The 11,876-nt window shown below is 38.7% G+C and overlaps 2 protein-coding genes and 2 long non-coding RNA genes across 4 annotated transcripts; 3 read left to right on the top strand and 1 right to left on the bottom strand.

The window, feature by feature from the left end:
- On the bottom strand, nucleotides 1-1,708 carry LOC147869468 (early nodulin-like protein 21). Its single transcript, XM_087338546.1, has 2 exons — nucleotides 1,098-1,708; nucleotides 1-747 (listed from the first exon to the last, which is right to left on the bottom strand). The coding sequence occupies exons 1-2, from the start codon at nucleotides 1,324-1,326 to the stop codon at nucleotides 341-343; spliced, it is 636 nt and encodes a 211-aa protein (XP_087194672.1). The 5' UTR covers nucleotides 1,327-1,708; the 3' UTR covers nucleotides 1-340.
- A 4,951-nt stretch (nucleotides 1,709-6,659) lies between these two features.
- Nucleotides 6,660-7,950, top strand: LOC147869469 (CRM-domain containing factor CFM2, chloroplastic-like). The gene is made up of 2 exons (XM_087329907.1): nucleotides 6,660-7,579; nucleotides 7,713-7,950. Exons 1-2 carry the CDS (start codon nucleotides 6,923-6,925, stop codon nucleotides 7,806-7,808), a joined length of 753 nt encoding a protein of 250 aa, XP_087186033.1. The 5' UTR covers nucleotides 6,660-6,922; the 3' UTR covers nucleotides 7,809-7,950.
- A 976-nt stretch (nucleotides 7,951-8,926) lies between these two features.
- Nucleotides 8,927-9,900, top strand: LOC147869470 (uncharacterized). The gene is made up of 2 exons (XR_015530761.1): nucleotides 8,927-9,419; nucleotides 9,513-9,900. It is a non-coding gene; the product is annotated as an uncharacterized LOC147869470 (long non-coding RNA).
- Nucleotides 9,901-10,111: 211 nt separating this feature from the next.
- LOC147869471 (uncharacterized) lies at nucleotides 10,112-10,876 on the top strand. Its single transcript, XR_015530760.1, has 2 exons — nucleotides 10,112-10,658; nucleotides 10,725-10,876. It is a non-coding gene; the product is annotated as an uncharacterized LOC147869471 (long non-coding RNA).
- Nucleotides 10,877-11,876: the final 1,000 nt, after the last annotated feature.

Below are 11,876 nucleotides of genomic sequence, written 5' to 3' on the forward strand. Positions count from 1 at the left end.
TTGATACACAACACCCATTTAGATTATTTATTAATCACCGTACATTCTTGTTCATTGATTTTCTGATGCATATGAGGCGATGCATACATGCATCGCCATGTATGTGTGTATGTATAGTTTTTATTGGAGGAGACAGTGATGCATGTAGGACAATAGGTATGTGCACTGACATTTCCCTTTCATGACATATATATATATGTGTATATATATACATTGAGAAAGGAAGGGTAAGGCATGAGAGAACATAACTCTACATCATTGATGTGGTGCATATAACAATCATATCTTCATTTGAAAATTGAGCAAAGTACGTGAATGATGGTAGTAACATAGCATGGACTCAAACAGACATAAAAGTGAGCATTGAGATGAGCAACAACGAGATGGACATGGTCATGAATGCAATGTTGGTCTCAACAAGGTGGGGTGCATCATTTGCATCTTCATAACTTGGGGGTGGAATGTTGGTGTTGGTGTTGGTGTTGTCGTTGGCAGGGGAGGGGCTTATGGAAGAGTTGGTGGGTTGTGAGGATCGGAGGGGATGTTTCCGTACATGAACTGCAAGTCTTTGTCCTAATCGACAATGCAAAGCTATACCACTTAAGAAGTAGAATGTGCCCGCCCTATTTAGAGTGAAGTTACTTGCTCCATCATCATACGTTACAAGGGGGTTTGTTGAGTTACATCTCTCGTAATCAAGCCTAGACACCATCATGACATTGTTATAGTCTCTGTCATAGTTGAAATCTACACAATACATCAAAAGAATTCAATGATATTAGTTTGGAGTGCATTGTTGCATCTTTTCTCAGATGCAACCTTTCATTCAACCAATGGATGAAAGTTTGAAGGTATGTCGTATATGTAATGCAACCTCAGTCCTTCAACCAAATGAATGAATTTACGAAAGGTCGAGGTTATGTCATATATGTGACAGAACCTCAGTCCTTAAACCAAATGAATGAAATGTTAAGGGTATGTCACATATGTAATGGAATGTCCGGAAGAACGATGAGACCAAGCAATGAAATGGATTGAAAATAAAATTGTGCTATGTGTGTGCTACATTAGATCGAATGAGATGAAAAAAAACATACAAAGGATGTCGCCGATAACGAATGTGTGGGAGTTAGCCCAGGTGGTGTAGTTGATGTTGTTGGCAGGGGTGGGTAGGGTCCAGCCGGCCGTCCCGCCCACATTGAACACGGACACGGATGCATGTTCCCGCTCCGGGACTGCACCCCCGCGGCTACTGCATAAGTGACCCACCATGAGAGCTAGTACCATCATCATCACTGACATTGTCACATTAACTACCCTCATCATCGCCCACACAAGTACCCCACACAAACAAACAAACACACACTCACACCAACACAACTAAACCACAAACCCTAATTAATAGAAGGAATCAGCCACGCTCTGTGCTCCCCTGCCACTCACTTCTTCTTCTTCTTCTTCTTCTTCTTCTTCTTCTTCTAATCACACGGGTGTGCCTGCTATGTTAAATGGTATTAGGTTTAGATTCCTGCCTCCTTCCACCCAACCCCCCCCCCTCCTGTTCAAAGTGATGTGATAAAGATTTAACATTATACTACTGCTACTTTCTCATCCTTTTATGGCAGATGATGACTCTGTTCTCTTCTATCTCCCACCCCCTGCCTTCCTTCATTCAATGGTTGGTTCATTCTTAGTGCCCTGCTGCTGCAGGGGGCTGCTAACCCACCTCTCACCTGCTTCCACCCAACTCTCCCAGCTTTCAAGAAAATGTATATATTATGAGCCACCCCTCCCCATTGTTTCTGGACTTACCACCACATACATGTGTTCAAACACCACCATCAGGACACACTCGATAGCTCCCTCGCCCAGCATTCGTTCGATACGTATGATCCCAACTTTAGAAGAGAGCTACTAATGGAAACATGTCCACACACACGCACACGCAACCAACCAACCAACCACTAAGACTTTATTTCCAAACCTCGCATTAAGAACTATCGAGAGAAACCTCGTTCGAGATCATCATTTTTAGGCTTAGAAATCATCCCAAGAAGCCATGAGACTTTTCAATTGATTGAAATGACCGAGACAGACATGTTGTCTACCATAGGAACTATCTCGACAAATTGTAAGCTTTTTCAAATGTTGAATCTTGGTTTTTGCCAATTTGTGGTATACGTAATGCATAAACTAGTAGTACATCACCCTTCTTTAGGCTAGCTTGTAAATGTTTGTACAAAATGTGTATATGCATATGTCGTTTCACAATATAGAAACTATACAATTAACTTTCTCGTCAATTGATTCACGTTGTCCAACAAATTGTCGTATTTGTATACTGTCTCGTCGCACTTCTTTGGGCTCGTAAAAGCTACCTTGCCATTATGCAAAGTGTCATACTTGTAAATGAAAATAAGCAAATATAGATCAAGAAAAGCAATTTATGCATATTGTGATGGCAAACTTGAACAAACTCAAGAAACAATACCCTATAGCCGCTTTTCTAACATGACCTTTTAAACGTAATAAATTAATTTGTCACACTTTGTTAGACTTTTAAAGTTAGTTCAAAAATATGTAAAATAATGAACTTCTAATCAAAAGAGAGTGATAGAAAATAACAATGATATTTCATAAACATTGTATTGGGTAGGTTTGGACATTGCACATATAGACCCTACTCGAGTTTCCCATTAGCTCCAAAGAGAAAAATACGTGCCTTCCTATCTTATTATGTTGATCTACGTTAGCATGTACTAAATCCATCTCTCCTCGTTGGGCGAGTAAAAGTTAGCACAACATTGTGAAAAATTGTGCGAGCTCGTTATTTGAATAATGATTTATAAAACAAGAATGTCAATTAATGAATATGGAGTTGGTAGGTTGGGAGCACATAGAGAACATGCCCCTTAATTTGCCCTTTTCAAAGGAGATATTTCAAAATAATCAACGAGTTATGGACCATGGTCATGTGTTTTTATATGCATTAGGATCAGCAATCAATTGGATAAGTTCATGTGATTAATGCTTACAACTTCAAGAGAGGGAAATTCAATTTTCATTTTGTGAAAATGATGACCAACTCTACATTAAGTATACTTTTGAGAGGGAGATGATGATGACATAATGATTGGTGGGGAAGGGGGGGACATGACCGAGAGGGGTATTTTTAAATGGTATAACAAAAAGTAAAAGTAAAAGTAAAGCTAAAATGAAAAACTAATGTTTTTCTTTATTTCACAATTTTGATCTTTCGTGAGTTTGGCTCCTAGGTCGAGTATACAAGCAAATAACATTCCTAGTGTTGTTGAGGATGATTCCATCCTCATTAGAATATCTTGAAAGCTAGTACAAGCTGGTAAGAAATGTGGAAAATCATGCAAGATAACCTCATATGTAAGCCATTCCAAAGTGACATATTGTTTTGTTCCTCATATGTGGAAGCAACCTTAGGTCATGCCTTCTCTTTTTTCTACTCAAAATTCAGCAACCCCAAATTTCTATTTTTGATGTGTGTTAGCAAGTGTCCACTAGTGTCATGGCACACCATCCATAAAAAATGCTAGTATTGAGTATTAATGTGGTAGTTACAATCATTCTTAAACTTAGGTCCATGTTGACATGTTCTTGTTTCATGGGAAGGGCTTCCAATGAGGTTGAGTAAAACATGAAGTCATTTTCTAGTTGTCCCACCCAACATGACACTATACACGAACATCTACTAGTTTGTGTGTGTCGATATATTGTATGGTTAGTGTAATGATGAAGGAGTGCTCATAAGGTGACTTGTATGCATGCATGTCTTCCATAGAGAGGTATATTGTCCTCAAGGAGTTCAACACAAGCTATGGGGCGCTTGGATTATATATACTCTTATCTCTTTTCATTGCTCTTTCTTATTCTTTACTCTCACTCGCTTATGTGGGCTTCCATTCTCCATAATTATATCCTTGTTCCACACATATTAATCAACTGTGGGAACTCCAATTTATTCAACTTCAACAAGTATTAGCAATCGCTTTCTCGCGAATAAAAGATAGAGTCCCATTCTACACGTTCAATGAGTGTACTGTGTAACATTACAAATCTCAGTAGAAAGGAAATTATCCATTGGTTTTTTAACTACGAGGGTTCAAGCCCCTTTATCCTTGATGAGACAATATAAAGAAGAAAATTGATATTTTATAGATCAAATAGGTTTTTAGATCAATGTGCCTCTATTAAGAGGTATAGCTATTCATGTGTCCACTTAAACTTCGATTGCTTACGGAAAATTAAACTATTAAATCACTTCAATAGCTTGAGTGGGTCATGTACCTTGCATACATTGTTGCTTTTGAGGTGGAGGGCTTCCAATAAGAATTGATTACACAAGCTAGTTACCAACATTATTATACTATGTGTAACACCCCCATTATATTATCAGAAGCTTGTAGGATACATAGCATGTTATCTTGGGGCATCAATAGACGACTTGAGGATTTGTGAGAAGCAGAAATGTGCAAGCAATGCCTAAGATCACCACCCTCTTTGAATTAAAACAGCTCTGTCTCTCTGTCTCTCTCATTAGTGTATGTTGCCTACTTTCTCTTGTTTAGCTTAAGCACCCTCTAATCGTCATGTGCCTATCTCTACGCACTCCTTGTTCCGACCATTTGGTCCTAGTAAGACAACTTGAGAATTTGTGAGAAGGGTGGAAATGTTGCCTACTTTCTCTTGTTTAGCTTAAGCATCATCTAATCGTCGTGTGCCTATCCCTACGCACTCCTTGTTCCGACCATTTGGTCCTAGTAAGACGACTTGAGAATTTGTGAGAAGGGTGGAAATGTGCAAGCAATACCACGAAGGGGGAGGATGATTTGATGGCAATGTTGATGAATGTTTGTGGGAATTGAGTGAGTATGTTGGCACATGTTTGTGTTCCTGGTGCTTATCTTATTCCTAGTTTGCATGGATACACGTGCAAATATGCTTTCCATGTGTGTGATAAATTATAATATGTTGTACGTGTGGGTGAAATGTGAGCATCTCCATATGTAAGTGAGTATTTGTGATTTATTTGGGGTTCATGTGAAGGTGTACTTTTGATGGTGTGGGTGTTTTAACGTGCACATATTACAAGGAGTGTAGGAAGTTGTGTGGATTTAGCTGACTTCTTCGTGCGTAGGCGTGCTCTTATCGTGTAGTTGTAGAATCTGTTATATTTTAGACATGTGTTTACACTTAGATTCGTGGTTGCACGTGTTTGTATTTGACATGTGCAAGTACATATTTGTAATTGTGAATATGTATTTTTCTGTTGCTAGTAACATTTTTGCTATGTGTGTGTGCAAATAAAGTTCCCCCACCTTAGGTTCCAGGGTGTAAAGGGGAAGGTTTGGGTGTGTGTTTTCGTGTCTCTTTTAAGTAGAGAGGGGAAAGACGAAACAATGTGAACTCTAGTCTTGGTGTTAAGCTTAGAGTCAAGTAGAGGACCAATGATGAGGTCTAACATCGACCTCCTCGTTTGTGGTAGATGTTAAATGCCTAGAAAACCCACATGTTAAAAATGAGTTTCTAGCAAATCAAAACAACCCAAATTACATCATATGCAAGTGCTGCTACATAAGACGAGAAGACTCAAGAGATAAGAATAAATTCATTACGATGTGATTCCATTTGTCAATCAACACATGGGCTCTTTGAATCCCAAGACTATGAAATCCAATAATGGGCTTTATGTCGAATACGGGCTTATAATGGCCGTATTCACACTGTCCCATTGCACTCAATAGGTTTTGGCCATATATGTTAAATATTGCAAAGGGAAGTTGCCCTAGTTCACTTCATATATAAATTGAACTTATAACCTAGTCCAAGATGATGTTGAGAGTTTTGTGCCATGTTGTAACTTCTTGAATAATACAATTACACTACTTTGTGCCTCTTTGTGTGTCATTGCCTATTTTCCTCTATCTTGACCTTGCTTCTGCTACAATTGCCTTTATATTCTTGTAAATTTGTTCTTGTTGACTTTGGTAACAATCAACTTCAAAGATCTTCACCTTACAGGGCGTTGGTTTTGTTCCGCATTGACGACTATGCTTACAACACTTTATTGGTCATTGTATAGGTTTTCAAGAGGTATCTTTACAAACAAAAACAACATGTTATCTACAATGCTCTTGACAATACACCCGTCTGTATCTTTGCATGGGCGTATGGCTTCGCATTCGTTGCATGTTTCTTTTGCTGTTACTTAATTCGTTACAGGAAACATATATTTCGATTCAAGTTTGGAGACCCTTTTTTTGTTTTGTTTTTGAGTGACTTAGGATTCGAGGTGTGCAGATGTTATATTTTTCATTCTTCGAAGGAGTTATTCTGATGATGGATCGGATCGATCCCAAGCTAATAATCGTAAAGCATGCCAAAATATCCGCGATGTTCTCTGTTTCACACATGCAAAACAGCATGCTACGAGAACAGAAAGATGTGATGATCAAATCGGTCCCGCCCTAAGGATCAAGCGGCACTTTAGTTCGATCAGGGAGGCGGGTCCATGGACACCACCACTACCAATGAGTTATATACATATGTCTATATACGTACATATAGACAGACAGACTAGATAGGTAATACATATGTATAACAGTATATGTATGCTTGAACCCAAGTGTGATGAAAATTGCCACTTTGCCTTCTTGGCTATGGCGATGATGGCCGTGCCCCTGCACCCCTCCTCCTCACCATTAGCAGGGAAAGAGCTATCCCCAAGCTGCTTCTTTGGCATTCTCTCCCCATCCGTTCTCTATCGGAGCCCCCCCACTGCTCACATCAAGCTGCTCCTTTCTCCAATCAGCAAGAAGAACGAGGTGGAGGAGAAGAAGCAGCAGGAACATGGGGAGGAGCAGGGGCAGAGACGAAGTGGAAGAAGAAGATGATCCCTTATTCGAGAAGGCCCAGCCTTCAGTACTTCAGCGGACACGTGAAGAAACACCGGTATCTCCCACCGAGGAACCCTTCCCACCAGCTCGGGAGCAGGCATGGTGGCGGCGGTGATCGAGAAGCTCATACCCAGCATTCACAGAATACGATCTCCATGATGAAGATAATTGAGAAGCTGCGTGGCATCATGGAGGTTAAAGAATTAGGTAAATCAGAGTCACATATCGAAGAGGAGGACAAAGCAGATGAAATGTCATTGCCTCACGAGTGGCATTCTGCAGGAGAGCTTTTTCTTCCAAGGCCTGATACCGATTTATTTTCTCTTGGAAGATTCTGGAGTGCACCAAAAGATCAGGTCTTCCCATGGGAGCTTCATGACACCACAATGGAGAAGAAATTAGAAAAGGAAGAGAGAATCAAGAGGGTAAATGCACCCACCCTCGCTGACCTCATCATTCCTCCTCCTGAATTGAAACGACTTCGTACTCTTGGTATCTCATTGCAAAATCCAGTGAAGGTCGGGCGGTTAGGGATCACAAGCAATATCGCACATAGTATCATGCAAAGATGGCGCCATTCTGAGCTTGTCAAAGTCAAATGCCAAGGACCAGCTGCGGAGAATATGCTGAAAATACATAGAGATTTAGAGGTGAGTTCTTCCTTTATATCCCGCTGCTTACAATGTCAACAGTCGGAGATGATGATTTTATGCTATGCATTCTGTTATGCTTATAGTTATATCTGACAAGTCCGATTCTTCATTTTTTTCTTTTTAAAACCAGAGGAGGACTGGAGGCTCAGTCGTTTGGAGATCTGGGAGTGTTGCAGTGATTTCGACATTGCAAACAATGTCTCCAGCAGCTTGGAAAGCAAGTTAGAGAGTTTCATCACTCATGGAAAACCGTTCGAGTTAACTGATGCAAGTGTGCATGAGGTCAGTGGAATTACAATTGATCCTCATTTTGAATCAAGTGGTATGCAGATGAAGAACATAACAGGAGTTAAGCAGGGTAATGATGCTGCCACGAATGAAGGCAATGTTTTTGTCATTGCACAGCGCCTCAGAATGTTAAATGTTCGACCAAATCCTTTTATTGAAATAGAACATGAAATGGAAATCGATGGTATCTTAGAAAGTGTGGGACCTCGGTACAAGGGATGGGAAGGCTTGCAGCCAGCCCCAGTTGATGCAGACCTTCTTCCTTCTGAGATTCCTGATTACAGGCCTCCACACAGACTTCTTCCTTATGGGGTTGAACCGAAACTAATGAATTATGAGGTAACCAATCTTCGCAGGTTTATCAGACACATTGCCCCTCATTTTGCATTAGGTATTCCTTCTAAGAAATGCAACCTTTCAAGTACCTGAAGCTGTGATGTTTCTGCACATGGGACTTGCACTAGTAGTGTGGACAAGTGTTAATATTTACTAAGGGGCATCATACCGCTGGTTTTGGCAACTCAATTTGTGCAGTGTTTGTGTTTCTTACCCAAAATTACTGAGATGTTTTTGGATCATTAGAGAGGATTTCTACATATTTCACAAGAAGCAAGTTATTTAATATCCTAAAATCCTTTAAAGCATAGGATGAAAATGAGTTGGTGTTTTAATTATGGCGCTACATGAACCAGAGAATATGAAGTTAAAAAAACGATGTTTGTAATTTTGATAATGGATCCTCAAGATTATCATGTAAATGCTTATCATGTGTAGTTGATGAACATGGAAACGTTTTGCCAGTATATATTTTGTATTTTACAACATGAAAAAATAATCTTGTTCTCCATGTAACTTGATGTTTTGCCATCTTAATTTGACCAATCTTTCCTGTATTTTAATGAAGGTAGCAACACTGGTCTTCAAGGTCTTGCTGCTGGTATACTGAAATTATGGGAAAAGAGTGAAGTTGTGAAGATTGGTTTGAAGAAAAATGTACGAAACATGAACAATGAAACAATGGCCGAAGAGCTAAAGGTCAGCCATGCCATGTATTTATCACCTTTGAGGTTTTAAGAATTTAAAGTTTTACTTTTGCTTATTTGAAGACAGGAGGGGATGGTTACTTTTGTAAATGCTGAAATTAAATTCATACTCAATGATATTTGTCTCCCTTATTGCCACATGGGAGATGTAGTATCAATGAATGTCAAGCAGGTATGTACCATAATCAATCACTGGAAACCTGCCATACTGCGATTAATCTAGGTCTGGGAAGACTGATGATATGATTTACGTCACAACATTTGGAACAGGGATTTTGAACTCATAACTAGTAAGATATGTTAATGGGATAATGTGTTACTGGGCAAAGAATTAGTGTTTGTGCATACTACCTCCTTTCCAGATCCCAGTTTGACTGCATCATTTGTACACGAAATAGTTTCCACATGCGTTACATCCTCAAAAACCCGAGCCTCAATAATATTATAGTGGAACTATGCAAGTTTATAGTTGCTCCGCAAGTATCTACACAAACTACTGGAGCATGGTATGTGAATTCAAGCCCCAACATGTCTACAATTATCCTAATTCACCAATACATTCCTTGGAATGTTGTAAATTTAGGGAAATTTGAATCCAGGTTAATAAAGGTACAGCTTTCTATCAGGGCGATTCCCAGAGAGGGAGCGATATTTTTAACATTCTCAAGAGACCAATTGATATCTATAAGATGGGCATACCCAAAGAGAGGGATAGAGTTTTTAACATCCTCAAGAGACCAATTGAGATCTATAAGATGGGCCCAGGCATCAACAAGGACGCTTCAAGTATACATGAAGGCAAAATGATGCGTTAACCATCAAGGTGTGGGTGATATTATTATAAATTTGTTTAGCAAGGACTTGCACAATATCTGTCAAACACCATATCTTCTGAATTATTTTATCCATTATCCATCTCTTGAACAATTCTGAATATGTGGCGCCCATTTAAAGGAAAATGATCAATCTTTATTTTCTTGTCTTTAATCCTGTGCCAATACGTTTCATGTGCTTGTTGCTGGGGGTACATCCCACTTTTTTGACTTTTGATGCATTTTTAGATAATTGTTTAATTAATACATCCCACTTTTGATGGACAATCAGAGTATGTAAAGAAAGTAAATATCCTTATAAATTAAAACTGATAGTCCAGGCATATCCTGACAAAAGCATTCATTACATGCTTCCATATGATATGATCTATATCCAGTAAGGGTTCAAAGTAGTTAGAAGAATATATATATCATTGCAAATTTTAGGTAAATGGTTGCACACATTACATAGTGCTGTATAACCTCATTTGTGGTCTTTAGGAAAACGCTTTGTATCTCTGCGTTGTGCATATACTTCGTTCTTACTGATTTGTCTATCTTTCAGAGTTTCTCAAATTGCTATATTTATAATAGAATTAATAAAACCTTTTGCTCTTCATAATTTTTGCCTTGGAAACAGAGAATGTTGGCTGGGATTTGGTCGACAATAAGTCCTGTTATAGAAGCGACATGATTTGTTCTGATATAGAGATGGCAGACAATGAAGATGACGAGGATAGTGAAACAGACGACGATGATGCTGAGAACTACTTTAGTCAGTTGTTAGATACTGAAGGTAAATCAACTTATCAAATTAGTGATGATGTAGAAGAAGTCCTTCATCAACAATGAGTGGTGTGAATTGATTGAAGTGAATGACATCAATCTCAGATGACAAATATGGTATTGGTGACGAGTGAGTGAAGGGTTCAGGCGATGGTTACTTTTGTGAATGCTGAAATTAAATTCATACCGGATGATATTTGGTGAAGGGTTCAGGTGATGGTTACTTTTGTGAATGCTGAAATTAAATTCATACTGGATGATATTTGACTCCTTTATTGCCACGGGGGAGATGTAATATCAATGAATGTCAAGCAGGTATGTAACATAATCAATCACTGGAAACCTGCCATACTGCAATTAATCTAGTTCTGGGAAGATTGAGGATATGATTTACGTCACAACATTTGGAAGAGGGGTTGAACTCATAGCTTGAATGGGCCTAGACATCAACAAGGACCCTTCAAGTTTACATGAAGGCAAAATGATACATTACCCATCATGCACAATATTATAAATTTGTTTAGCAAGGTCTTGCACAATATCTGTCAAACACCATATCTTCTGAAGTATTTTGTCTGTAATCCATCCCTTGAACCATTCTGAATATGTAACACCCAGTTAAAGGAAAATGATCGATCTTTATTTTCTTGTCTTTAATCCTCTGCAAATACGTTTCATGTGATAATTGACATTTGCTGCATGTTTAGTTTATTATTATTATTATTTCTTTACATACTCTGATTGTCCATCAATTACATTTTTGGCTACAGTAGGTCTGAGTCGTATTTGTTAGATATGAGGCAATGATATCTCCAAATTCAAGAGATGTAATCATATCAGCTTGCTCATTCATTTAATTAAGAAGAGCCATGTTGTATTGCCATTTTAGGGAGATCTCAATAAAACATAACGATTAAACTTATTTTCATCCTCAAAATGGGCACAGTTACAACAAGCACTTCATAACCAAGGGCAAGTGCATCTTTTGTTCATACTGTGTAGGTTGGAGAGGATGTGCCATTCAAACAAGTGAAGTTCTTGTGATGCTTGAGCAAGAACACCCTTTGTCTGCTGAAGAATGTTAACATATTCTAGAAGTTAGGAAGTGATATGGTTCACCTACTTTATCCCAAACATAACCTCACAAGTACTACAGTACATATGCTACATTTCTGGCACAGACCATAGAGACATAAACACTTGCAGATTCTATGGTTTTTGTATGTTGACAACACTGGCAATATAACAAAAAGATGTGTTAGTTAGGTTTGTATCCTGGCATAGATCTAAAGGCAATGATGTCTAGCACTTTAAAAGCAATCAGTGAATTTTGAATCCCATTTCATGGATTCATAGGTCACGAAT

This window comes from Azolla caroliniana, unplaced genomic scaffold, assembly GCF_043228905.1.
Source record: "Azolla caroliniana isolate FFs.n. ecotype wild unplaced genomic scaffold, voAzoCaro1.0.p SCAF_1, whole genome shotgun sequence".
Classification (NCBI taxonomy): domain Eukaryota; kingdom Viridiplantae; phylum Streptophyta; class Polypodiopsida; order Salviniales; family Salviniaceae; genus Azolla; species Azolla caroliniana.